Raw genomic sequence first — 27,175 nt, forward strand, 5'->3', positions numbered from 1 at the left:
CATGGCCTCATATGGAGATACTCAGATATAATGATGGCAAAGATTGTCTTATCTGGATTGCCCATACAAATCTAACTGGATTAGAAAGGGAGTATACTTAGACTTAAAAATCAGGATGTAAAATTCCAGGAATTCAATATTCTAATTGAAAAAGTGACATTTTGTGCAGCTTCCCCTCATAGCAGAAGCAGACTTCAAAACGCTTCCCTGCAGAACAGTTTTAGCGTGCAGGTATGCCTCTATAGACTGCTGCAAAGCTTTTAACCAAACACCATCATGTGAGACGGAATTTAAACACATATTGTGCTCTGTAGTCTCCGTTTGCTTTTGTCTGGGAGATGATCTGTTGAGAGCTCGTTAACAGAAGCAACTGCTATTGGACACCCTGCAGGAGGATACGTTTACTATACAGGCCGTGGACCTTGGGATTTTGTACAAGATCAAGATTCGTCACGACAATAGCATGTTCAGTCCTGACTGGTTCCTGGAAAAAGTAGAGATCCTGGATGAGACCACAGAGGAGTCGTTCGTTTTCTTGTGTGAGCGCTGGCTCTCTAAAAAGAAAGAGGACAAAAAGATAGAGCGTACGCTTTATGAACAGGTACGGTTACAGCTCAAGCTGTGATCCCAACCCATTGCTACTAATAAATATAAAATCATTGTCTGTCTGGTTGAAGTCCAAGACAGATCTTTAGGGACTTACGCTTTTTGACTTGTCCAAAATGAATTTGTGATTTTCAGACAAGTGCTGAAAGTATGGCCACTCTCAGCCCAGTATCACTACCTCTGTAATTTGCAATTTCAACAGGAAAATCTAGGACTCTAAGTGAAAATCTTCAGCTGAGAGTCAAAGTACCTTGCTGATGCACAGTAGAGTATATTTCCCTGCTGCTCTCCTTGCTGTGCCCACAAAGTAGGTTAGTTATGGGTCCCAATATTCAAAGTCATCAAGCCAAAATATTAGGTCCTTTGACTTCAGCCTCATTGGACTGAATGGATTTATCTTTTCAGCAACTTCTTCCACCAATGCCAAGCATAAAAAAATCTAGTTTCTTTGCTACCATTCAAAGCACCAAATGGTTTTTAGTGAAATGCCCTTTCTACTTGCACATTCTCTGTTGCTTTCTCAGGCTAATATAGCTAATTGGAATTCGAGCTACATACACTAATTAAAATTAGGAAACAAGATTAATAGACCTCTATTGCTTCTATACAGTGAGGCATAATAAAGCAGCTGATTATAAGTCCATTGTATTTAAGGAGTCCACTTTGCAAAATTCAGTGACATTTTAATTGACAGTTACCACTAAAATGATCATCAACGAAATTGGGCCAGACTCATCCTGAGTACAACAGAATGGATGTGAGAAGAGTTACACCATGGATGAGTATTGCCATATGCTCCCTCATAAAATTGCAGCAGACAATGCTATGAATTCTTGTGGTCACACTTACCCTGTTGCTCATATTAATTCATAATGAGGAAAAGCTAATCACTTTTTTTTTTTAAAAATTACGTGACTGTGTCACAAGAGCCTCACATTTATCGGACAACAACACTGAACGCATCTGCAGTAACTCCTCAAATACAATAGATGTTTCATGTAATTCAGATTTGCAGTACTCTCCCTCTTACGCTCTTTGACCTGTACCAGGTCAATTAGTCTGACACCACAGTGTGTGCCCTGGTAAACAAATCTGGCACTGTCCCATCCGTCTGAATTGTCTGTGGCTCTTGCTCACACGGGTAGCAGAGAAAAGTCACAACACACCATTAAAGTCCATTAGGTCCATTATATTTTCTTCTATTGTAACACGCATCCAAAATAGCCTGTCAAGGTTACCAATGAAGTAAATGAATGACCTGCAGTAAATTACAAGTCACATTTATTTGAGCTACACCGAGCAAAACGCTACCTGGGAAACTACAGGGATTTATTCTCACATTCTTGGAGGCACATGGGAACAGCTGACAACACTTGAGTACTCAACCTCATTACCCTCCCATACGTACCTTCCAACTAGGGCTATGACGGTGAGCGAAACAGCCTGGATGGCTCGTCTGTCAGCCTGTCGAGTCAGGACAGCAATGCGAATGTGACGGAGACGAGAAAATCCAGCTTGGTCAAGGCAGCAGAAAAAGGATCATGTGAGCGAGCACCGTGTTTGATTGCATGCATGCATGTGTTCTTGGCTTTCAGTCCTTGAGAGGTTGCGTTCGTCCTGATGAAGAACAGGGAGAGGCAGAACAGCAAATTGCTTCTCTGCGACCACTTTGGGAAAGGTTGGATCAGTGCTTGAGTTTCTATGTTTGCTGCTTTTCCTATAGCTCTCCTACCCTAACAGTGGGATAAGCCATGAAGTTCACAGCGACTTCAGTGTTTCCAACCCTCTTCTTTCTCTCCTGTGGAAATCTGTGATGCTGTAGATTGTTAGAATTAACTTCTCCATTGCCAGCTGACACAGGTTCTCCAAACAACGTGGTGCTTTGGACAATGTGGCAATATCATTCGGTAGGTGGTTATTCAAGGTTTTTGGTTGTGGTGAGGTAAAAGGCACAGGGGACCTCTATGGGCAACTACAATCCCAAGTTGTGTCCCTTTTAGATGCCTAAAGTTAGATGAGTGCCTCCACACCATCAGATGTGGAAAAGGAGCTAGTCAACAACATCCATAGGGCCACCTCAGAAAGAAACCCACTGACCTGAAGAATCATACTCCCTTTTCCTTCTCCTCCGCCAACAACTTCATTGCAGACAGCACTTCAGAGGTGAGGAGACGTGACACTGCCCTCTGAACAGCAGGGTCTGATAGAGTTAAGGGAAGAATTTATGCAAGTTTTGTATAATTTTGTCTGAAGTGTCCTTCAAAGGATCCAAAGCTCTTTGCAGTGAGAGGGACGATAATCAGACATGCTAACACCAAAAGAGCCTCCTTTGGATTATCAGAGGCTCTTTTCCGCACGATTCCTTAAAGTAGCTCTTGTTGCTGATAGCAGCTGCCTTTTTCCTCCTATATCTCTTTGACCTACTCAGGATGATGTTTCATGTAGCATATTAGATCTGAGTTACCAAAGAAGGCTTTGAATTTCCTGAGACATTATTTGCCATGCTTAAGCCATCTCCCCTTTTCAGGATCAGGCTAGTAGTGCCTCATCATCAAGGATGTTTGTTTAATATGAATCTAAATGTCATTTATTTTGGAACCCTTCAGGTTTTTTTCGTTACAACAGGTAGCTGCATCACAGCAGCTGTTGGGTTGGGAGGGGAGTGGGATATGGGAGCTGAGCAAAAGCACAGATAAGTCTCTTGGCTCCCAGAAAACAAGCTTCGACTAGGAAAGCTCAGGCGAGTTTTCTTTTCTACAAGATGGATTGTCTTATAATTGGGCAGGAGGGTCTGCAAGCACTGTCACTGAAAGACAAGGAGTTCATGAAATCTGGACTGAGGTTCTTGCTCAAATAACCGATGGAAACAGTTGATAGCTCTAGTGTAGATTTTCATCTTTAGGCTCTGGTTCCTGAGACAAAGCAAAGCTGAATATAAAAGAAAAATCTCTTTCTAGACTGCAAATTATAAAAAGTGAAGTATGCCGGACTGTCTGCAAAGGACAACTTTCATGCAGGGAAGCTAATCTTGCTCGGCTGCTGCCAATGGGAAGTGGGAAAGTTGTGCAGGTTTTGTTTCTGTCCTGGCTGTGAAGGAAGCCTGGAAGATCACTGTCCATCAGCTGAGGTTAACTTTTGCAGAAAACTTCCCCAGTCCATTGATATTTCCTTGCAACTTCATTACCACACAAGCTTTTTTCTCTATATTTATATAGCTTTTGATTAACCACCTCTGTGTTCCAGGACAATGATTTATCATCTAAATTGCATCTACAGTTTGTTGTCGACCTACATGGGGTCTTTTAGCTTTAGATTAAGATTTTAGAGGTGTGATTAAGACACTGTGTTGTAACAACTGGGCAGCAGCTGAGTCACAGTTACTGTCTGTATATGTGCTCTTAGTCCACAGCAAGTGCAAAATAATTAAACTTATCTTAAACTTCCGCAGTAAGCCAAGTGTAAAATGATGTAATTTGGCTTAGGAGTTTCAGGTAGCTTTTACTGACATGGTTCAATGGAACTCACACAAATGGTTACTGCAGCTCAGCTGATGCCCGGTAGCTTGTTGGGCTGTGATACCTGGGTTGCATGTCCCACGCCCTTAAGTTGTGAAGCAGACACAACGCTGCACATTGCTTAACCTGGTCTGCAACCCATGTGTCTTGGGGCAACCCTTCTTTTGTAATCCCGCATTGTGTTCAAACGAAAAATAAGTGATTCCCATGTTCCGTCTGATATTACTTCTGTGGTGAGACAATGGATAACATCTGCCACGTTGGCATTCCATGTAGTTTCACAAATAATGGATAAAACATCAGCATCTCCCAGGAGAACCCCTTTCCAGCAGAGCTAGGATAGTTCCCATCATCCCCATTGTGCCAGGGTGGTCTTTCTTCTCTGAGCCCTGGAGCTTGTCATCACCGCTATCTCTGCAGCAGTGACATGGCCTCATTAAGAAAACTGCATCTCGAAGGAATGTCAGATAAGATGGACTGTGCGAGCCAGACAGCCACCTCCTGAGCTGGATAAAAAGCCAGCTGTTAATTAGTTGATTAGGGGAAGCGGTATTAGGAGTTGCCTGGGAAAGGGAGTGACAACTTGGGCAGCCCAGTTCGGACTCTCTCACGCTCAAATCGGTGAATACCTTTGAGGGGCAGGAGGTGATGTGAGGATGGAGCACAGAGAAAGGTCCTGTTGATTAGGAACCTGTTTGCATCCGAACTGGGAACCCTGCCCCATGCTGGAAAGAAGCGCTAGAGATGGTGTGGTCTCCATCCCTAACGAAACGCAACCCCGTGGGAGGGGGACGCGCGCCCTCAAACAGCCCGAACTCTGCGCAGGGACTCAAGGAAGCGGGGGGCAAAGAGAGATGGGCTGGAGAACCTCTGGTGTCCTGCTGTGCCCAGGTTTTGCGTTCTCCCAGGTTTGAAGAAGTAGAACTGTGGAGTCCCAGAGAAAGAGGGAGACAATGGAGAAGGGAGATAAACAACTTAAAGGACTGCTTTTCTGGTTTTTAAAGGAAAGAACAGCAAACTGTTTCCTGGTGTCTGGTAGCAAGCTACTCTATGTCTCCGTATCCATTATTTAAAGTGGGAAATTATAACAATTTCTCATAGTTCTCATTTTTTATATATGTGTTTCAAGTGCTTTGGCTTGAGGGTGCAACTTCAGTTGGAAATGATGGTAGTTCTGTGAACTTAGTCTGTCACAGGAGAACAGGGTAAAAACTGTATATAAGAAAATTTTGTCCCTACTCAAAATGTACTTGATTTAAAAGAGTAGTCTGGAGCTGTTCTAAACATGACCCCTCAAGATATTCTCATAAAATCTGTCTTGCCTACAGCTAGACCCTTTCTCCTGTTAATACCAGCAGCTCCAATGGTTATTTTGTGAAGAATGCATTACACATCATTATGCTGATGTGCACGCTGAAATGTAAATGATACCATAAAGGGGAGAATAAGTCTTGCCTAATCACCAGTTCATTTTGTGTTGGTACATGAAATCCTCGAACTGAGGCTGAATGAATCTCTTTGGGTTCTGCTCTGTCCAGAGGTAAGAACAGATTTGGTCGACGTGAATTCCTGATATTGCACACATATTCTGAGCTTGATGTAAGTTTCCAGTACAAGCCCTACCCCCAAAATGTTGTTAGTCATCATAAAGCAAAACTAGATGTCAATCCCAGATGATTTGAAAGCCAACCAAGTTTTTTTGTCAAGGTTTATAAACCTTTTTTTTTTAAATTGAAACAGTGATGATGAAGCCAGGCTGAGTTTCGAGTCTGTGACAAGGCAAGTTTCAGAGCTCCGAGTCTTGTCAGAATGGCTTGAACAGCCCTGCACAAATGTTCTGAGAAATCAAACCAGTATTCAGTGTCTAATTCTGCACCACCCGCTTGGCTTATCCAAATGAGCTTTTGGAAAGCACTTGAAAAACAGTCTGGCACTTCCTCTCTTTTAACAGCTGAACACAAATTTCTGAAAAACACAGAAAAACCTGCTAAGTCCCAAGCCTTGGCCTGAAAGTTTTTCTCCTAATCAATATTACTATGCAATGTATAAAATTATTGAGTGACCCACCTTTAAGACAAGGATTATTCATAGGTGGCCTGGATTTGCAAAGGGATGCTGAAACCCTGAGCTGCCTCATAGATCACAGCAATCCTTGAATGAAGCACAAAGGAGAACATTTGCAGTTGTACTGGGACATTCAGTCAGTGATAGTTTACCTTGGAGTCAGCACAGATTTATTTGCCTTTATTGAACAGTGAGCATAAGATCACTTTGGTCTAATAGCCTATTTAAGATTTAGGTGCTCAGCCTCATCTTCAGGAAGGCCTCTCAGTGTAAATAAGGATTCAAACCCTTTGCTGTTCTGTCATCACTTAGGGAGAAATTTGGACTTATAACCTCCTTGCAGCCAGTAGGGTTGTCTGGGGAGATTAACCCTTGCAGAATTCAGTCCCAAGTGTGTCTAGGGAAGCGGTCTTCCATGCACATTTGTAGCCCAATGCAACGTGGTGTTATCCCTTCTCCAAATGAGTTCGATGGGATGTGAATCTATTTACGGTGCAAAACTGCTCCCTCTGATGGGATGAGTCCCTGGTTTTCTGAAGTCTCATGTAAATGCGTATGCGTGTGGGTTTCCTGATGACTAAACCTCTGTCTGTTGCAGTGATCCCGTACCACATCACCGTCACGACGGGCACGGAATATGACTCCAGCACCGACAGCCGGGTATTCATCATCATCATGGGTCCTCAGAAAGTGCAGACGGAGAGGCTGTGGCTGGATCTCCCAGAAGGAAAAGACGAGTTTGCAGATGGTTCTGTAGAGAAATTCTCTGTTTGGGGCCTAGATGTCGGAGAGATCAAAAAAGTGGAGGTACTTTGTGAATGCAGCGCAAGTGCTGGAGGCACATGAAATACGTGGCCAAAGAAAGCCCATATTCCTGTTATTCTTAGCAGTGAAGGAAAGACACCTGGGTCTAAAAGGAATGTAAACAGGGACGTGCTAATGAGATTTCACATGTGTCTGATCCTCAAAATAAGTACACTTTATATTTTGTGTAAAGATACCAAGATCCTTGGGAGGCAGAAGATAATTTTGAATTATAAGGAAGTTGTAACATGTCCCAGTTTTGTCCCATCTCTGGCACTGTTTTGTCTTAGTCAAATCCTGTTATTGATGGATGCAGTGAAGGTTCCTAGGATGCAGTCCTCCATCAGTCTTTTTCCTAGTTGATTTTTTATGCTACTTCCAGTTGGGTTTCATAAATTGTGCCTGCAGTGAGAAACACATCTTGTATAATTTTCTAGCTAAACATGAAAATTGTTTTCACAGCTTGGAGGACCCAGGCTTAGAGAAGAAAATTAATCATCATTTATAAGTAACGTGCACAAATAGATTTCAGTACAGGAGCCATTTTTTCTGCTATGGCTCAGGGAGACAGAATTTGCATAGACTTTCCATCACTGAGCTTAAACTTCACATGAATCTTCCGGAGCGTTTGTGTACATCATTCTTGTTTCATATGGCAGTTCCATCTCCTGAAAGCCTGCTCCAGCCCCTCAAGTGCTGAAACCCACAGCACGTGAGGACTCCAAGAGCCTATTTAATTTTATTTTTACCCCATGCCCTGTGTTGCAGTAAAGCTACCTGTTGATGCACATGCTTGTGTATTTGGAGGAAGATGTGTGAAAATAAAAAGATATAGAAATCCTAACTAATTAAAAAAACTTTGCCGTTGTATGTCCTCTTGTAGCAGCTGATAGTCTGAAGCACTCCCATTAGCTTTCATTCAAGCAATGGATTCTCACACCTTGAGAAGTCTCCATACTAGATTTGAGTTTATTATCAAGCCATTTTCTTAATGCACTCCAAGTGCCTGGTTATTATGAGTATTAGTGGCACTTTCTATCTAGCCATCTCTAGGTCAAACTTTGAAAGTGAAGCAAGTACATAAATCCTTCTCTTCCAGACTGTGTGCACATGGAAAGAGCCATGGGCTGGGACAGGGAGGGAGGAAAAAACCTCTATAACACCTCAGTGTCGGGGAGACAGAAATAGCAAGCTGAAGAAATAAATAGGATGCTGGAAAAGACACAGTGAGTAGGGTGAGGAAAGGACAGACAATAGGAGAAAATAGGACGAGACACTTGGAAATAGAAGCAAGGAAAAGAAATAATTTGGAAAGGATTACAAATGGGAAAGAACAGAAAAAGTTGCAAATGAAATGCAGGGAGTTAGAAAAAGAAAAAACATATAGCTTTCAAGCTGCATGACGTTCTTCTGCACTCTTTCACCCCTATCCTCAGTGATCTCACCAGTCTACCGCTTCACCTCTTGCTCATTTTTCCCTTTTAGTTTGTAACCCCCCAGCTCGTGGCTGGAGGAGCCATCTGCTCCTGGCCTTCTGCCTTCCTTCATGCAGTGCCCTCTGCTTGGAAGGTCTCTTCTTGCTGATCCACATCCCTGCGATGACATCGATGTGCCAGTCTGCTGTGGTTGCCATGGAATCAGTCCATATTTTCCTTGTAGAAAATTGCAGTGTTCAGGGACACTGCAGAAAATTGCTAGTTATCTACTTGGGAAAAGTGAGGAACAGTTCGTTCTCAGATTTGGCATTTGGCTGCTTCTGGAAGGCAAGAAGTTCCGAATATCAGTTACCATGTGAAAATAACATAGCATGGGGATTAAGATTCCAGAAGCCCTCTGTATAACCAAGGTAGCAGACTGCAGGATTTAGTAGGATCGTAAGATTTGCAGCATGATACCACTTCTAGTTCGGTGTTATTCTCCTGCTGCAAATATACTCTAGTGAAAGCAGAAACAGTGGAACATGAAGTAATTCGAAAGGGGCCCATTTATACCTGTCTTGTAAGCCTACAGATATAAGATTTACTACTGGTGTACTTTAATAGACATGCTGACATGAAAATAAATAATACAACTTATTTGGTATAGGCACTTTATACTGTGTTCTTAAAACAAGTTTTAATATTTCTTCTCCTAATGAATGAAAGTATCTCTGTCCCTAGACTGCCATTGCTGCAGAGAGACACAGGTATGTTCAGAAGATTCCTGCATTGGTCTGCACTTCTAAACCACTTCTGGTTCAGAGTCTTTCACCATCACAAGCACAGAGTAAAATGTGGTGGAGTATAAAGTGTTGCATCCATTCCCTCACTGACTAGGGACCTGATCCTGGAAGACCCTCAGGTCTCTCTAATATTCCCTGTACCCTCCAGAATAAGCAAGTAATCCTATTTTCTTGGCATCTTTTCCTTCTATTCACCACTCAAATTCTCTCCAATTTTCCCCTGTTGTTGCATTCGGTTTCAAAGTGATTGTGAGCGGCTCAGTGCAAATTGTGCATCTTAGTCTTGGTGATGTGAAGTACTCAACAGTCCCTCAAGGCCGGTGGGAATGAGTTACACAGATTTTCAAACAGCCCAAGGACAAAGCTGCCTGTGGAATTCTGTCATTCTTACTTAGTCCAAACATCTCAGCCCCAAAAACTTGTTGTGATATTGGTATGCATGTCCAGGCTACGCTGCTGGTGTGGCCATGGCTTTGGATCATCACTGTATTGGCATGGTCTGGCTAAAGAATTGCTTGGAATTGAAAGACAAATCCCAGCGTTCTGCTCTAAAAGACCAGCCATACGGAAGACTCAGCACTGGACGAGTTTATCCCAGATTTTTACAACGTCGTTCTTGGAGCCCTTGGAAATCTGCTTGTGTGCAGGTTTTCCAAGGCAGCTAGATGTGCAGGATGCTTTTTTCTGGCCAGTCACTGATACTAAAGGAGTTAAAGGTTGCTGTGAAAATCTGGTGCCTAGCAATGTCTGGGAATGAGGTTTTAGGAGGTGACTGTAACAAACCCAAACGAGCAGCAGACTTTCATGGGCTCCTCGGGATTTTTCCTCTGGTTGCTCTGTCCCTGCTTCACTCCAGAGCCATTGCCCTGAACTTTCCCCACCGCCTCATCCGTGCTGCCCTGCAAAAGGTCTCGAGAGGCTGTGTGCAGTCTCGGAGGGGCTTTGGTTTTGGACAAGGGCAGTTGAGCTGGCAGAGAGGGAATGGGAAGGCAAGTGTTACATTCCCATTCCCCTCACACCCCAAGAATCTGAGAATTAATGCATCCATTGTAGACTTGAATTTCCCTAGTGGTTAACTCTAATTTTCTGCAGCTGCACAGACATTAGTATAGTAATAATACTCCTAATAGCAGTGATGGCTGAGACAGATAAAAAAGATCACTTGTTTTTGGGGGGGAAAAAAAGATACCACAGATATATCACCCCAGATGAACCTGTTATTAAAAATTATTTTCTGAGCAACCTTAAATATCCTAATAATTTAAAACCAAACCCAGCGAGAACTAAAGATCTCATTTGGCTAGTAACAACAAAAACAACACTTGCTCTGAAAATAATGAACTGCAGGTAGCTCTTTTATTTAACTTTTTATATACAGATAGCTCATTGGAATGACTGATTGACTGACTGAGTTTCATACATCAGCTGGGATACTTAATTATGCTTTTAAGCCTGCCCCCCCATTAATTGCCCATGTTCTTTAAGAGGGACACATGCAGTTTCTTGGAGAAGTTTGCACCATCAGCATCCTTTTGCTGCTGATATACCTGTAGGAACATTGCTTGCTGCTCTTCACAGCCCTTGATGAATTCAGTTCTAGGTGGGCTTTGGCTTTCCTAACCTCATCCCTGCACACTTGGGCAGTGTCTCCATATTTCTCCAGGTCCCCTGCCCCTGCTGCCACTTCTAGTATTCTTCCTTTCTCCATTTAAGTTTTGTCAGGAGCCCTTTTTTTATCCATGCAGGCTTTCTCCCACTCTTGTGTGGCTTCCTGCTCTCCAGGGTGGACCATTCTTGAGCTTGGAAGAGATGGTCGTTGAAAATCAACCAGCTACAGATAAAAGCTCCATCTGTTGGGTCCTATATATACAAACATGGAGCTTTTGCAGTTTAAGGAGATGGGAAGCAGAGAAACAGCTTGATATGTATAGTTGACTTAGGTGTGGATTTGTGAGGGAAGGAGCGCTTGAATAATACATGTGGGTGTTTGCGTAGCTGCATCTTTCATATTGGCTACGAAGCTTTGGGTAGTCGCTTCTAAGCATTGCAACAGCAGTGGAGGGGTTGGAAAGGTGGAGGAACAGGCCTGCAGAGATCAGCAAACTAGCAGATAGAGATCAATGGAATAGTAGTAAGAGACTGGACGTGTTTTCATGTAGGTCAGTTCAGTCTACCTCGCTTACTTTTGGGACTGGCAGTGTCCAGCCTTCCCTCATGCTCAGCAGCTGACGATCTGATCTTCCTTGCCCACGTCAGCTGCCGTGTACGCTGATGTCTTGCCTGTTGGGCAGCAACGGCAGGAACGATTTCACAGCTCCCTCCATTCCGCCGCAGAAGTGGTTTGTGTGACGGTGTATGTAGTCAACACTCTTAGCCCTTCATCACCGGTTAAAACACCCGATCGGGGTCTCTCCTCTGAAGAAATCCCCTTTAACAAGCAGGTGGTTTCTTGCTGATTCTCACAGGTGGGGCATGACGGTGCTACTCCTGAGAGCTGCTGGCTGGTGGAAGAGCTCACCATCGTCGTGCCCACCAAAGGCGTCATGTATAACTTTGTCTGTAAGTGCTGGCTGGCCAGAGACAAAGGTGATGGACTCACCTCACGAATCCTCAACATCCTGGATGCGGACTGCGTTAACGTTGGCCTCAAGGTAGGCTCTAGGCTCATCTTGTGTCTTTAGCTGTTGCATGGCCCTGTGCTGATGTAGGTTGTGTGCCAGCACTTCTCATACTTTGACTTCTGCACGTGGTTTGAGCCTTTTATTTGCAGAGGGTTTCTTTGTTATTTCTTTAGCAGAACCTTTAGGAATGGTTTAGCATCATTACCACTTAGAGCGCTATTTAATAATGCTGGCTGGATGCAGCCATGGCATAGGCAGAACAAGAGGGTAAGGCAGAACAAGAAGGTAAGGCAGAGCAGGTAGGACGTGGTTCAGCAGCGTGTCCTCGTTTTGCCACCACACCTGGAGCACCCACTGCCATCACCCATGGAGCTGGAGTAGCTGCAAGGTGAACACCTTGGTGCAATCTAACTCCATCGTGTTTTGTTTGAGGAGATACTTCTAACAACTCATCAAATTAGAGCAATGGAGATCTTTTCTTCTCTGCATAGCGTGGCTACATATCAGCTTTTACGATACGGGATAAGGAAACTGAATTCAGTTAGAAACTAATAATAATTGGAAGTTGTTAAAACATGGAGACATTTGTAAGCTGGATCTTTGAAATGAATAACTGATTAAAGTTGAATAAGCAATGAAAAAACCTATATAGTCTTTTCATCCATATATATGAAATTTGAATTAATGTGTGCTATGCCATATTTCAACCAAGTACAAATTGGAAAGCTGAGCTATGCTGATTTTGGATGTAAGATTTATAACAGAAATAACAGTCTGGATGAATGGGACAATAATACCGTGTTTAATACCTGTATGGCAATTTAAAATCTCTATTGATGTGTTTCTATTTACAGTGAGGTTACTCTTTCATAGTACATTAATTTTTCTCTATGCTGCTCTTGATTCCCAAGCTAAAGATATTCTCCTGAAATCTTTCTTGTTCCCCAGACACACTAAAATGTGATAACATTTTTAGCATCTGTGAAGGATTCAACAACTCAACACAGGTTTCAGTGGTAGAATTGACCGAAGAGGGAAAAAACCCTTCCTCGGACTGAATATCAAGGTTAAAACCTAATCTCTTAAAAACTTCCTATCAGTTGTTTAACCTCCCAGATAAGGTTTCCAACCTTCTATTGGTGAGCTGATGGCTTGCCCGTAGATTGAAGTGGATGTTAATCAAGACTGATGTTCAGTTTTCCTTTAAAAGCCCAATCCTGAATATTTATTTTCATAAGCATGCCAAAAATAGACACATCTAACTAATTTTTTTCTATGGTGTTGGGCCAGAAACTTACTGAAAGGTTTGAAGGAAATCAGGGGAGATGCTTAAGACATGAAATCAGAAGTGCGCATTTGACTTTCTGATCAGTCTCCTAGTTGAGGGAATTTGGGACTGTTCTCTCATAAACAGCTGTAGTTAGAAACTGATTTTAAATTTTTTTTTTTAGAGTTCAAGAAGACTAATACATTTAACATCTTTGGGAAAGTTAATGCTTTTTTATTTTGCTTTTGCTTGACTCTTGCACAGCCATATGTACCTATTTCAATTTAATTTTCTTCTTGGCTTGATATTCCCTTTTTGTGCTTTAAATTGAGTATTTGCCTTCCCATACATAGAGAAACTAGTCAATGTCCACCACAGTCATTGAAAACCTTTAATGCATTGGTAGAAGAGGGTTTTTTTCTCCTACCTATAGCAAATATGATGCTTTGCTATGATTTAAAACGTGCATGGATGAATATGTAATGGACAGGTTATTCAGAATTGAAAAAAACATGAAAAATAATTTATCTATGACAATATTCTTTTGCACTGTTTATTTATGTGGCAATCACAATTCAGGCCAATAAAATTTGCCTAGCAGTGCACTATTTGAAGTAAGTTTTGTTGGGGCTGTTTCTTGATATCCTTCCACCTCTTAAATCCAGAGGTCTTGTTACCATAGGTACAATCTTGAAAGCGTCTAAGTGGCTGAAAAGTCTTAACGCCACTGACAGCCACTGGGACTTGCATGCTTTTGAAATATTTTATTCTGAATCTTACTATTCACATGTCAGGAGAAAAGAGCAAAATTAGGCTAATAAAGTGAAAATGATGCAAAACATCTTTTCATAAATTGACATACCTTTAATGTACGAGATCTGGGAACACTCTGCATGCAATGCAGAGGTGTGTGTCCCACTGGGAAATAGGATAGCTGCATTTTTCTGCTGTAGAGGGTGTTCAGATGTATAGACTTCAAAACTATCAGCAATGTTGGACTAAATGTGGCCCAGATAGACACCAAACACTTTGGGGAAACATTTTGCGGTCAAGGGAAAGAAACAATTGTGACTTTAGGAGATGTTTTTTAAAAATGGCAAAAGTTTGGTGCGGTATGGAGGTCTGGAGTGCTGGGAGGTGGCCAGGAGGAGATGCCAGTAGCAGAGGGTTGGAGATCTACCCACTGACGTGAAGGTTGTGACTCCCGTGGAGAAGCAGTTTACCAGGTCTTCATCACTCCCCAAGCATACGGTTGTCAAAATGAACGTGTCTCTCTCTCTGAGTCTATCTAGGCTGAGAAAATCTGCAGAAAAAGTCATAGATGAGGCAAAAAGACGAAGGTCCCATAGCAAATTTCAATCTCTAACTTTGCCTCTGAGAACCACAGTGTGGAGAGAAACCAAGAAATTGTGTTGTAACCATTTCTGGCAAAGAAGTAAATCTCTTGCAAAGCCTGTCTCGCCTTTTGCCCAGGCTTTTGCCTGGGTTAAGGACAGCTGTTTGAATGAGATCTTCTGATTGTTTCAAATTCTCACCAGATCCTCTACGAAGTCACGGTTGTGACTGGAGACATCGAAAGCGGCGGTACCGACGCCAGTATTTTCATGACTGTCTTTGGATCCAATGGGAACACTGAGGAGATGCAGCTGGAAAAAAATGGAGACAGGTACAGTAACTTTGTCATTTTTGTTGGTTACAAGTGGAGCGATAACAGATTCTAGCATCAAGTCAAGAAACACTTGAGGCTTTGATCATGCTCCCACTGAAACACAAAGATAAACTCCCATTGACTTTATAGGGTCAGAACTGGGCCCCTTGTAAGTGTTATTGTAATTTATTTAGCAGAGCAGAGGAAAGGAGAGCACTGTGTAGCCAGGGAAACCATCCTTTGTCGTTTGTAGAAGTTTTGTTTACCCTGTTCCTCAGTGGCTTTAAGGAGAAGTATTGTGAGCAAAAATATGAATTGTGAAGTCCTGCATCGGCTCCAAGAGAAACTGTGGACGTTGCCTGAAACCACGGGTGCAATTTCAGCAAAACACATCTTTTGTGGAAAAATAAGTCATTTAATTTAGACATTATTTAATGGGGATACGTGAGTAACTGCACAGTGGAAGAAAGACAAACCAAGAGGCACACACCTGCCTTGGGAATTGCCTGCGATGGGAAGGCGCTGACTTTCCTCCGTCTGCTCCTCCCGTTCGCTGAGCTGGCCAGATGTCAGCCAGCTTGGTCCAGAAGCCGCAGGAGGGATGCCAGAACCTGAGCTGGTAAGCGGAGGGCCCTGCTGAGAAGTAGGCTCTGTGCCATGCTAATGTAACCGGGCGGGTTTGGAACTGGAGCTGGCTTGTCTGCAGCTGGCACGAAAGGGACACACAACAACATCTGTCTGCCCAGATGTGGCCTGACGGCGGAGAGAGATGGAAACGGGCTGCGAGCTGCGCTGCCTGCTCTCATTTTACTAAAAAGGTGAAATCTCATGTTTTCTTCAGCAGAACCAGCTAAGAAACACTGTAACCCTAGTCTGACGCCAGTGTTTCTCTAAGCCAAAAAAAGCCACGTGCCACCGATTCATTTCCTAACGCTTTCCTGTTCCTTTCTAGCACCAGCCTCGGTATAGAAAGTTTTGGCATGCTCAAGAATGAACGTGGCACTACCCATCTTTTAGAGACTGCTTTAATCAGGCTTAAACTTAATTAATTGACTACCTCTGATCTTATTCAGCAAAGCAGCTACAGAGCGTCAGGAGAACTGGAGCGTTTGGGCACACAGTTTGAGTTCAGCTTGCTGAGGTGACGCTGGACTTTTCCCCCAGCATCCTGGTGATGCAGTTCCTCCGCCGCAGCTTTGCATATCACGTGTGGGCTGGATCATTGAAGATAAGGCTCCCTGCGCAGAGGTGTTTGCTCAGGGGATGTTTTACTTGCAGCTGTCATAGCAGAGTGGGTGTCTGGGCAAGCGTGTTCAGCTATGCTTGAAACTTTCATGGGTTTAGTTAGTAACAAGCACGAGCCTTGTTTGCTCTGAAAAAAAATGCAGCAGAGGTGCTGCTGACTAAAATCTCCATGAGAAACATGGCTGAGTCTCACAGAAAAGCACAGCTCTTGGACCTGCTCTCCATCACAGAGAGACATCCAATGTGTGGGGCAATGCACCTGCGTTACCAGCATGTCTGGCTATCGGTGACATCCCCCTTCCAAGACCCCAAGCAATCCCAAACTGATCTGTCTCCCACTACTTTAAGCCCAACATTCAATTCTGGTAGTTGGGAAAATGGACCATGACAGTTTGTATTTAAAAGTAAAGCAGACTTCACATCAGGGTACATCAACCAAAAGCCTGTAAAAGGGACTAAGACATCTCCAGCCCCTCAAAAGAGAGTTTGCAGTTTTGCTCCACCTGACCAGGCAACTGATATCCCTAAACTATGTGGCCTATAAAAAACCATCAGATTAGTCTATATGGGTGGGATGGATAACCTCTGATATAAGGATATGAAAACGCAATAAAGGAGAGCCACACGGTTTGTATGTTATTAGTTGCTTGGGTTGTGTTCTGCCAATAGAAGATCTGCAAAAGGTGTTGAAAAACTCATTGGGGCTGTATAAAGAAGAAGGATATGTAAAACCCAGCTACTAATAAGTTAATACCCCCAGGATGCTGTCCTATTCTTTGAGGACGTCCTGGCACATCTCTGCTAGCTGGAGGTGCTCTGTATCACACCTCCAACAGCACAGAGCTCTCATCATCTCATTAGCACCCTCTGCAGAGGACATGCATGTCCCCCAACACGTATACCACCGGTTTCCACCCCATTCCCACCGGTGTTCATCCAGCTGTTAACAGCACAGGCTTCCCCAGCTTTTGTTTCGCACGGAAATCGCTCCAGCCTTTGCGCCAGCAGCGAGGGGTGCAGCCGCGTGGTAGAAGGCACTTCATCTTTATTGGGGCCATCCAGTGCCAATTCACTCACAGCAGCTTAGTGCATTACGAAGAACCGTTTGTCTAACCTGCCGCAGATTTAAGGCAATTTTAGCTACATTACTGTTATTGCCAAGACCTCTGGGCAATAGAAATATTTATAAGTGCAGGCATGGGTAGGAAAGCTTAATGAAAACCCTCAGATAAATGCTTCAGTGTCCTGGAAAAGGAATAGCAGCAGTCAGCTTGTCTGGGTACTTGTTTCCTTCTCAATTTTTTCAGGCTTATGTTCATGTTCATATAAATTAGGAATAGGAAAGAGCTCTTGGGTCACCCAGTTTGTCACTTTAGCAATTTCTTCCCTCTAGTACAATGGCTTCTTGGAAGTAGCAGGTGAGTATCAGCCTTACAAACTGTAAACAGGGCATTTACTGAAGATAAATAATGGTTTATTTTGCTAACAGACTGTTTAGCTTAGAGTTGCTCAGCCTGGCAAGGATCAGAGTGAGAGACTTCTTTGAAGCTTTGTAGGTAATAGTGATTGTAATGAAAACTGATCATAGGATCATGGGATAATTTAGGCTGGAAGGGTCACACCTTTTTCTTAAATAGATGTGGAAATAAATCCAGTCCAGGCACAAAAGCACATTCTCTTTCTCACAGTAAGACAGGCTGTCTTGGTATCCGGTGCCACAGAAAGACGAATAACAAGAGGGGAGTTTTTCAAAGAGCAAACATAACCCTTAATAACTGGAAATGGACTGGGACCAAACCCCCCTATCCAAATGCCTCTGGGAGTGCAGGGAAAGCAATGCCTGGATGAAAACTGAGAGGCTCGAGCCAATCCCTATTGCTAACATCTGCAGTTTTGCAGGCTCAGATAATGGTGTGAGGATAATCACATTCATGCTGCAGGGTGTAATCTGAGCAGAGGTTGGTAAAGAAATGGGTTTTTCTCCATATCCTGGCACCACACAGCTATAGGAGGCTGTGTACATTGCCAGGAACGAGATATCGTCGTTGTGGATTATTTATATTATGGTAGTGCCCACAGTTTGCAGAGCTCTCCCCAAACCTCTCGGCAGACTCAGGTAACTTTACTCCCAAGGAGAAGTTTGCATGAAGGAGGAACCTCAACAGCAGACTGGTCACGGTCGTGCTTGGTAGACCCCCTGGATTTGGCTGCCCTTCTACTTAGCAAGGGTTGGATTTCTACCTCCAAGCCCACAGCAGTTCTGCCAAGAGTATTTGGAGGGCAAACCTGGAAGATACACTTGCTCTAAAAGTGTAATACTGAGCCTGAGGCAACACTTTTACTGGAGCAAGGTTTTCTTCCTAGCATCATTGATGCTGAGAGGGAGGTAAGGTAGCTGCGGTCCTAGCCAGCGTAATATCTTCTTCAAGAAGCATATGTTAGCTGTTTTTCCCTTTTTCCTGCTTTCTGCTGATTGCTATGGATGAGCAGCTCCTACACATCCTTGTGCCTATATACAGCAGCCAAGCATAGGGTAAGATCTTTCGTGCAATGTTACACAAACCCACCCCGGTTCTTACCAAAGATGGAGCTAGTTTGCAAATCCAAATTCCTCAAATTCAGCAGGAGAGTGCGGGATGGTCAGTTTTGGCTCCTTTCTAACACAATTTGCTTGTGCTTACTAAACTTAGGCGTTGGGCTCTGACTTGCAATCAGGTTGCCGTTTTTAGCTGAGCCGCAGCAACTGTCTATCACCGCGGCAAATGCAAAGTTACGCGCTGCATCTTAGCGAAAGAAGATTAAGTAAAATTGCTTTGCCTTCTAGTCGGGATGGGCTAAGGGGCAGGCACATGGGCAGACGCCAGGAGGAAGGCGATGCGCAGAAACCTGGCTTTGTCTGTATTGTTCTGGTTACAAACAGAGTGATAATGTATGCTACAGGCTGCCTGGAACGGCTCCAGGTGCCTCGTATGGGCTTGATTTTCCAGGGGAGGAGGAATCCCTGTCAAATCTGTGCTGAGGTGCCTTGCCAAAAACACAGTAGCTGGTGATCGCAGGACGGGAAAGCTCAAGTCCAATAAAGTGCACTCATAAACTTTTAATTTGAGGCTGTTGGCAAGACGCGAGCTGCAGCATGGGCAGGGGATCGAGAGGCGACGATGCCGTAAAGCAGCGGGAAACCTCCTCAGTCTTTCCATCCCTCCAGGTTTGAGCGAGGCCAAGAGGACAGTTTTATTATGGAGATCGCCGACATCGCACCCCTCAGGAAGATGAGGATCCGGATGGACGGGAAGGGGACTCGCCCGCACTGGTTCCTGGAAAGGGTAATGCACTTCACATCGCCTATTTCTTTGCAACCTGTTTGTGTTGAGGCCTCTCAGCCTTTGAGGAAGAGGAGAAAGGCTGCCAGTGACTCGCTTTTATTAATTTCCTACGTTTTTTCCATTTGGGTTCTCCTGGTCTTTTCCTGCACGAATTGAGTCAAAAAAAGAGAAGAGAGCAAGGGCAAAGCTGTGCTGTAAAGCTTTACCAGTCTCTGCTGTTAGATCTCACTCTCCTCCCCCCTGCAAAAGTGCTTTGGCTTGCCACCCAGGGCACCTGCAGTATTTTCTGGTCCCTGGGATGTATCTCAGCTCCTGCAGACCCCTGCCGGGCTCTGACCCCGTGGGAGAGTGGATCCCCCTCTGTCAGGCAGGGACAGCTAGCGTGGGCCTGGGCTGGGTGGGACATTTCCAAATAATCCGTCCTTTCAGGTGAAGCATCCCATCTCTCCCCTTCCCTTCTCCCTCTAGCACACAGGCAGATTTCTTTCTTTTCCTGTTCATACAAGTAAGGTGTCATTTTCTTCTTGCATTTTGAATAGAACATGCAAAGTGGCTCCGGCAGCTTCTGTTGATTGCGGTTTTTTTCCCTACTGTCCTATCTTGCACAAAAGCACAGTGCTTGCCTTTATCTCCTCTACCAAACCACCAGCTCCTTGTAAGGATCACTTCTATTTGGGCAGTTAAATGTAGTTTGCTTGTTACTGGTCCCTATAATTATATTTCTAAGACAGAGATGGATCGATGTGCTGATTCCACACCACCAGATGTGATTAAGAGAGTCACACATCTCTGCCATGTTTATTTAGCATGGTTTTTTCTGGAGTAGGTATCACGCTGGACTTCTGTATTGTGACTTTTTTATGAGAATAGGGTAAGACCCAATAGCTTAGCCCATGGTCAGAAAGAATAGTGCACGATTTTTTTTGTTGAGTCCTTCATCCTTCTTGACTAGTCTGAAGCTGTCCTTCTTTTTCCCATAAATAATGTGTTTCTAAATGCTGGTCCTAGGCAACCACCAGTTTCCAGTGAAGAGATGAACTGCTCTTCACCTCCATTAGCATGGTCTAAAAAGCATTTCAGTACCTTTTTTACTTGAGCAGTACCACTTTGAACCTTTTTTCTCAGCAACTCTTGTGCAGCTTTCCAAAGCATCAGGCCTCCAGCATATATCTTCAGAATAGATGCCACAGACACACAATTTTTCTCTCTGTGCCTAAGGAATAACTCAATCTGTTCTCTGATTTGATTCAGTCATCTTGGTCAAACTCCCTTTGCCAGTTATCCGATACTTTCCCCTGAGTTTTATAAATCATATTCATATAAAATGAAATCAAATAAAGCTTATTCATCCAGAGACATTCCAGATCTTGCAGTCATGAATTAGTAATAGCTCAAAGGCAAGGGACGGTGGCATCTTTAGTGGCAGGTAGCACCTTCCCACCTTCCTGGTCCCAGCTCTGTCCAGTCATCCAGCCCGCTGGACTGTCCCACCCAAAGCAAAGCTTTCCCAGGGAAGTGGGCAAAAAAGTCTCTCATTTGGACCCATCCGATGGGTTTATAGCCCTCCAGAAGCAACAGGCGGACCACGCATGCAACTCTTTTAGACCAGGATTTTAAAAGCTTTTGAGAATTGCACCCGTAGTTTCTCTTTTTCTTAGAGAAACAGAGCATGGAGGATCTTCTACCTCCAGTGATAGTTCAAGAACTTTATTTATTAGTTTTCTTTCCCACCTTCCCTGCAAAGGTAAGCATAACATTTGCATTCCCAGGCAGAGAGTGAGGACAGGAGCACTCTGGAAGAGGGGAGGAAGGATTTGTGTTCTCTGATTTGTATTCCAGCCTTGAAAACTTATGTAGCCTGGTGTGACATGAAAACTGATCTGAGCCCATTTCCATTTCTGTCAAAAGTGCATATTAAAACTGCATAATGAAATACTTGTGGGGGTAGTGCTAAACTCTCAGACAGATGGTTCACAGTTAGTGCTAACTAGCACAGTGAAATGAGAAGCTAGATTAAGCCATCAACCCCGTAATTAACCATTTGTTGCTCCATTTATCTACAGGATTTTCTCAGTTTTCGTGTTCTATTAAAATAACAATAAATGATCTTTTTAATTCTCTTCGGTCTTTTTGTAAACTGTTGCTGGTCATAATTTATACTGCTTTTAGTTTACCAGAAATAGAAATGCATAAATACCAATTAAAATGCATGAATTATCAATGATGTTGTACACAGCCAAAAGATTCAATTTACAAGCAGGGAAGTAGTCATATTTTTTTTCTGTCTAGATAAAATACATTGAAACTTCATTCAGAATCTCAGCAAAGTAATGAACTTGGTGCCAAAGATTCAAACTGCACCAAAAGTGGGAATAAGTTTTAAATGCTGATACCTAGCCCTCCAGAGGGAATAAAATTTGTTTAGTGATGTGTTGGACCACAATGAATATTATTGATTGCTGCTATGCACAGAAAGACATGCCGAAAACTCTCCAAAGCTGAACAACACTTTCCGATCTCACCACTGCTGGGAGAGACTTAGAGTTTGGATATTTTCCTCTGACCTAATGCTGAATCTCATGTTCTTCCACATCAAGCTACCATGACACTGCTCTGTGTTTCTGAAAAATCAGAGAATAGAATCATGGAATCATGGAATCACAGAATGGTTTGGATTGGCAGGGACCTTTAAAGGTCACCTCATCCAACCCCCCTGCCATGAGCAGGGACATCTTCCACCAGATCAGGTTGCTCAGAGCCCCGTCCAACCTGACCTGGAATGTTCCCAGGGATGGGGCATCCACCACCTCTCTGGGCGACCTCTTCCAGTGTTTCACCATTTCATTGTAAAAAAAATTGTGACTTCTAATTAGGAACCTTATCTAAATGCATGCTTTGGAAACTTCCTCCTGGGAGAGCTGGTTCCTCAGTCTACGCAATGATTTCACCTGCTGCCCAGTGTTTTAGATACAAAGCTGAAAAGCTAGAAATAAGAAAGGATGAAAGCTGTCTGAGTGAAATAACAGGAATTGTGAGACTGTTGAATTCTGCAGAGTTGCTTCCCTCAGAATTTTAATGTTACTTTGTGCTGTCAAAGCCAGGCAGATAAGAAGCTGCCTTAATGAAGCACTAATTGCATTGCATTCAAATGTCACAAATAATCCTGAATGTGGGACTCAGTCTTTATTCAGTTCTTTTTCCTTTATATAAAAGAGATTAAGAGAATTTGAGACAATGCATTATATAGCTGAAGCTGACTGTTATTCTTTGCAACAGAGCAAAGTCTTTTTGTTTTACAGTCAGAGGAGCCTGTTTTTAAGTGAAAGACTAGAGACATGCAACAGAGCCATAAAAACCTGTGGTTGAGTCTTTGAAGATGAATTCCAGGATGAAGGTATTTTGGCGTTAGTGGGGTGTGAGACCCTGCGGAGTGTGTTTTACACTGCAGCTGGGAGAAGGCTGGGGAGAGGTAAATCAAATGATCGGACATGTCAAACCTTTCTGTTACAGCATACAGCGCACAATTAATTTCACGTTGCTGGTTTAAAGTTCCTGTCAGCTACGATATTTGCTCAGCTCGAAAGCAAATGATCAACATTTTATTCATATACACTGCGCTCACTTTCTTTTCATTGTTTATAGGTGTTCTACAGCCCTGTTAAAATCGATGCATAATTAGTGATAAAGTTTGAGCTTAAAAGCATGCAGATTGTCCATAGCAAGTTCCAGGTACCCTAAAAAATATTTAGTTGCAACGTAAAGTAGCAGTCTCATTGCCAAGCGGCAGCTAATTTTTCTGAGAGGAAGAGACAGAAAATAAAAATACCCTCAGCGCAGCTCCCTGAGATGACTTTCTTGACCCTCACAATCCAAATCAACATCCTGCATCATCCTCTGTGTGTGTGCGGGCGACACCCACAAACATCTCCTTGTAGGGTGGCGTTCATTTTGTGCTGGTTTAGTCATCGAAAAAGCTATGTTTGGCTTTCGCCTCGTCTACCAAACTATTTAGGCCTCCTCTGTAGTTAAAAGAGAGATGGATCTGAGAGAGGGAGAGATGCCTTGAGTGGTTGTTCGCCTGCTCCCAGCTTTGTTGGGATGCGCTGCTTCCCTGCTGATACCCAGCCCCGACCGTTGACCGTAGGGAGGACCGATAGGATGCTCTTGGGCTGGATGCCCAGCGTTTAGGCGATCCGTGCTGGGTAAGGTAGGCAACGTACCCACGTAGCGACTGAGCAATCAGCCTGCCACAGGTTTCCCCGCTACCCCCACGTCCCTTGCTGTGATCTCCCCTGAGCAAACGAAGCTGGTGAAATGAATCTCTGCCTCCTGTCTGCTCCTCTCTGGAGCAGCGTCCCAGAACGAGATAGCAGAGGCTGCTCTCTGCATCTGTGCTAACCGCTTACATGAAGCTGAAATCACTCATCCTGGGTGAGGGGCTGGGGATGGAAAGTGAGGGCATTTTGCTCCAGCAGTTTTAGTAGCCAGACAGTTTTTTCCCAGACAGCATCTGGAGCGTTGGGCATGGGCTGGTTATTTGTGAGAGGTCTGATCTCTCTGCCTGCGAGTGCACTCCAGCTGGCAACTCTAATCTGCTTCTACCCCCCGCTGCTTTCCTGACATTTCCCTGCAAGCTTTGCTCAGGACGTTTCGGTACTAACAGTGTCGCTGTCATTCCCCAGCAGGGCAGAGGTAGAGCTGGCTGAACTTTTTCCAGCAAAGAGTTTATGCACCCAGGGGGGGAAAAAAAGGCATTTTCAGTCAACCTGAGATTATTCAGGATTTAAATTTGCAAATTTTAGCCAAAGAAAAGTTTCTAGGTTGGAATCCTTAGGGGATGTAGACATCGTTCACGCATCCTTGAGGGAGGAGACTTCCTTCTGGTCCGTGCCCCAGCAGAGAGGGCACCAGCTGGGGTGGTGGAGACCTGATTTCTGTTTGGTTCAAAGCAAGGATTTAATTCAACATCTCTTGACTCATAGAGCAGTTTTTTGACCACAAAGTAATAGTGTCACTGGCTGTGAAAAAAAGCAGCTTTTTCTAAAAGTGGGACAGCTTCCACAGCCCAAAATGTCCTGTACCTCTGGGATGAAGGTGCTGTGTTACAGTTCCCTGTTTAGCATCAGGCAGAGAGAAAACCCCGGATGAGCGCCCTACCCACAGGACTGTACAATGCACAAATAGCACAGCTACTGCTTCAGCTTCAGTGTAGCTACCGCCATCCTTAAAAATCATTTTTTATAACCTGGGGCAATGTTCTTCTTTTGAACTGCTAAAGGCTCCGGCAAAGCTCGGTTGGGGTCAACAGAAGGCCATGGACTGGGACACATGCAGTTTGAGGACAGAATTTGAGCACATTTTATCTCAAGATAAGTTTTATAAGTTTCTTAGGCTGATATATGAGAGTGCAGTGGAAGGTCACTAAGATAGTCAAGGGGCTGAAGCATATGGCATACTAGGAAAGGCTGAGGTAAATGGAGTTTTAAGCCTTGAGAAGAAAAGACTGAGGGGGAATCTATTTGCAGTCTTCTGCTGCTTAAAGGGAGGTTACAGAGACCATCAATCCAGTCTCTTCTCAGAGGTGAACAGTGAAAAGGCGTGAGGCAATGGACACAAGTTGCAACAAGGAAAATCCTGATCAGATGTAAAGAAAAAACATCTTCCCACTGAGAGTGGTGCAGCCCTGGGATGGGGACCCAAAGTGCTGGGGGAATCTCCACCCTTGAAATTTTCAAAACTCGGTTGGGCATGGCCTTGCACTTAGCCATGCTTGGCGCACGAGGTGGGACTAGACACCTCCAGGTATCCCTTTTAACTTAACATTTTCCACGGCTCCATGATTCATTTCTTCCTAATATCACGTCATACTTCTCTGACATGTCTGGGCTCACGCTTCCATGGCCTTTGCAGAGATATATCTTGCCAGACACTGTCTGCTGATGCACTGCTATACTCAGGTATTGGTCTCTGTTTCTGTTAGATGGTACCACAAATGGTAATTTGTAGCCCTGTCTCCTCTCTTCCCTCCAACTCCCCCAGTTGAGTGAGAATTTATGCTAGGGTTTTGCTGTAGGCAAGTGTAATGCCTTTCTCCCAGTGGACTGGTGCTCCACTGAGCTCATGTGGAATAGGACACATAAAGGTGGGTATCTTATTAGGTGTTTGGTGGAGCAGCTCTCAGGCTTGTTCTAAATAGGTTCCTATTCTGTTCTTATGACCACAGCATCTGAGCTCCTTCCCGTGACACGTTAGACAGTGTGACTAATATCTGTAGCATACTGTTTGTTCTGTCACCTTTTCCCAGAGGGAGAAATGTGTGAAACATTAAGTTTTGCTGGCCTAATTTTATCTTGTGCATTGCTTTAACTTGTTTGGGGTTGGTTTGCATATCTTTTCAATGATTGCGGTGTGTTTGCACAGAGGAGGCAGACAAAAGAAAGATACTGTGTACTTCAAGGAGAGGTAGTGAGGTTTTTAATTACTCTCTGTTACTTCTTCTTTGGAGTGAATTCCATACTGGCTCCCAGGAAAGGGCTGTCTCTCTTAGAGATAAGCTTATGCCAGAGGAGCAAATTTCTTCCTGTGCTTTACCCCATGCATGAAAAGGTCCAATATTCTGAAGACTCTTCCTCAGGTCAAGTCACCACAGCACATATCGTCCATATGAGAGAGCTCCGTTTATCCCAGAAGAGCTCAGTACAGGTTTTGAAGCTATGACCAAGCTCTACCCATGTCCTACCACACGGTGCACTTTATAAGTTTAAACTTTGCCCTCATTCAAATGGTAGCTGAAGTTTAGCTGAAGTTTTTTTCCCTTATTTTGGCTCTTTGCAGATCATCCTGAAGAACCTGAGTAATCAAGAAGTGGCCACGTTTACCTATGGTGAATGGCTGTCAAAGCTGAAAAATGCCAAGGGAAGTCTTGTGTGTGAGATGCCAGCTGTCATAAATGGTGAGCAGATGATGGAGGACACAACATACACTCTTCAGGTTAAAACCAGTGATGTTGGAGGTACGTCCATGGTGGGTATTTTATGACTCTTCTGGTATGAAGTTTGATTTTTAGCAATGGAAAACATCTCCTGCTTAATCTGAAATTATGTTAAGGAAAGCATGATTTAGCCCTACTGTGCTGGAACACCGGCATTTTGGCTGGCTGTTCATCATGCCAGTGTTATACTGTGGGATTCATCCTCATCTGAGCTCTGGGCATAAAATATTTAGATACAAGGCCCAGATTTGACTGCTCGATGCTTCCTCTGAAGACACCTTAATAGAAGCTATTGCCAGACCATTTTCCAATGGTCAGGAACCCCCTTTTTCTTTTTGGTCAGGTCAGATCCATCCACACAGGATGGGAAAAAAAGGCTACAATCAAGGCTGGTGGGGTCCAGGTATTCAGTCAGCCCTATCTGCTTTGCCCAAAGACGACAGCAATAATTCACCCTCCTTTTCAAAGTGTTTTGAGACCATTTATCTCAGGCTGTGAAAAACCATCCCTAAATGCACACCAGCCAGAAGAGGTGGAATAGAGTATAAAGAAAGCTGCAGAGCTTCAAGAGCCAAGAAATGGGATTGCTATGTCGTTTCCTGGGATCACTGCCTCTTTTCATGAGAACTTCTGTCAGGCTGCTAAATGAAAGCTGCAACCACATACAAGCTGCCTTGTGCCAAAATGGGACAAGTTAGACATTATCACGCAGACACCTTGTTTGAAAGGTTGACCCTCAAAGGGGATTCTGCCACACCAGTGCACATCATCACCTCCTGATCTCTACCTTCCCCCCGCCCCCCCCCCCCCCCCTGGATTTACCAGTGGTAATTTAGGCCGCTTGTGAGGTTTGATCTAAGAATATCAAAA

At 43.8% G+C, this 27,175-nt stretch overlaps 1 protein-coding gene across 2 annotated transcripts in view; it reads left to right on the forward strand.

Annotated features, from left to right (window-relative positions):
• The window catches only part of LOXHD1 (lipoxygenase homology PLAT domains 1), a 142,038-nt gene that overhangs the window by 92,127 nt on the left and 22,736 nt on the right, over positions 1-27,175 (forward strand). The window contains exons 30-36 of one of the 2 annotated variants that reach the window (XM_075020625.1): positions 392-601; positions 2,026-2,149; positions 6,784-6,992; positions 11,676-11,861; positions 14,637-14,764; positions 19,197-19,314; positions 26,149-26,326. In XM_075020625.1, the coding sequence (XP_074876726.1) occupies positions 392-601; positions 2,026-2,149; positions 6,784-6,992; positions 11,676-11,861; positions 14,637-14,764; positions 19,197-19,314; positions 26,149-26,326 (1,153 nt within the window). Of the gene's footprint in view, positions 1-391; positions 602-2,025; positions 2,150-6,783; positions 6,993-11,675; positions 11,862-14,636; positions 14,765-19,196; positions 19,315-26,148; positions 26,327-27,175 lie in introns of those variants that run through there. The other variant, XM_075020624.1, reaches the window with a different exon arrangement.

The sequence above is a fragment of the Buteo buteo genome, chromosome Z, assembly GCF_964188355.1.
Source record: "Buteo buteo chromosome Z, bButBut1.hap1.1, whole genome shotgun sequence".
Taxonomy (NCBI): Eukaryota; Metazoa; Chordata; class Aves; order Accipitriformes; family Accipitridae; genus Buteo; species Buteo buteo.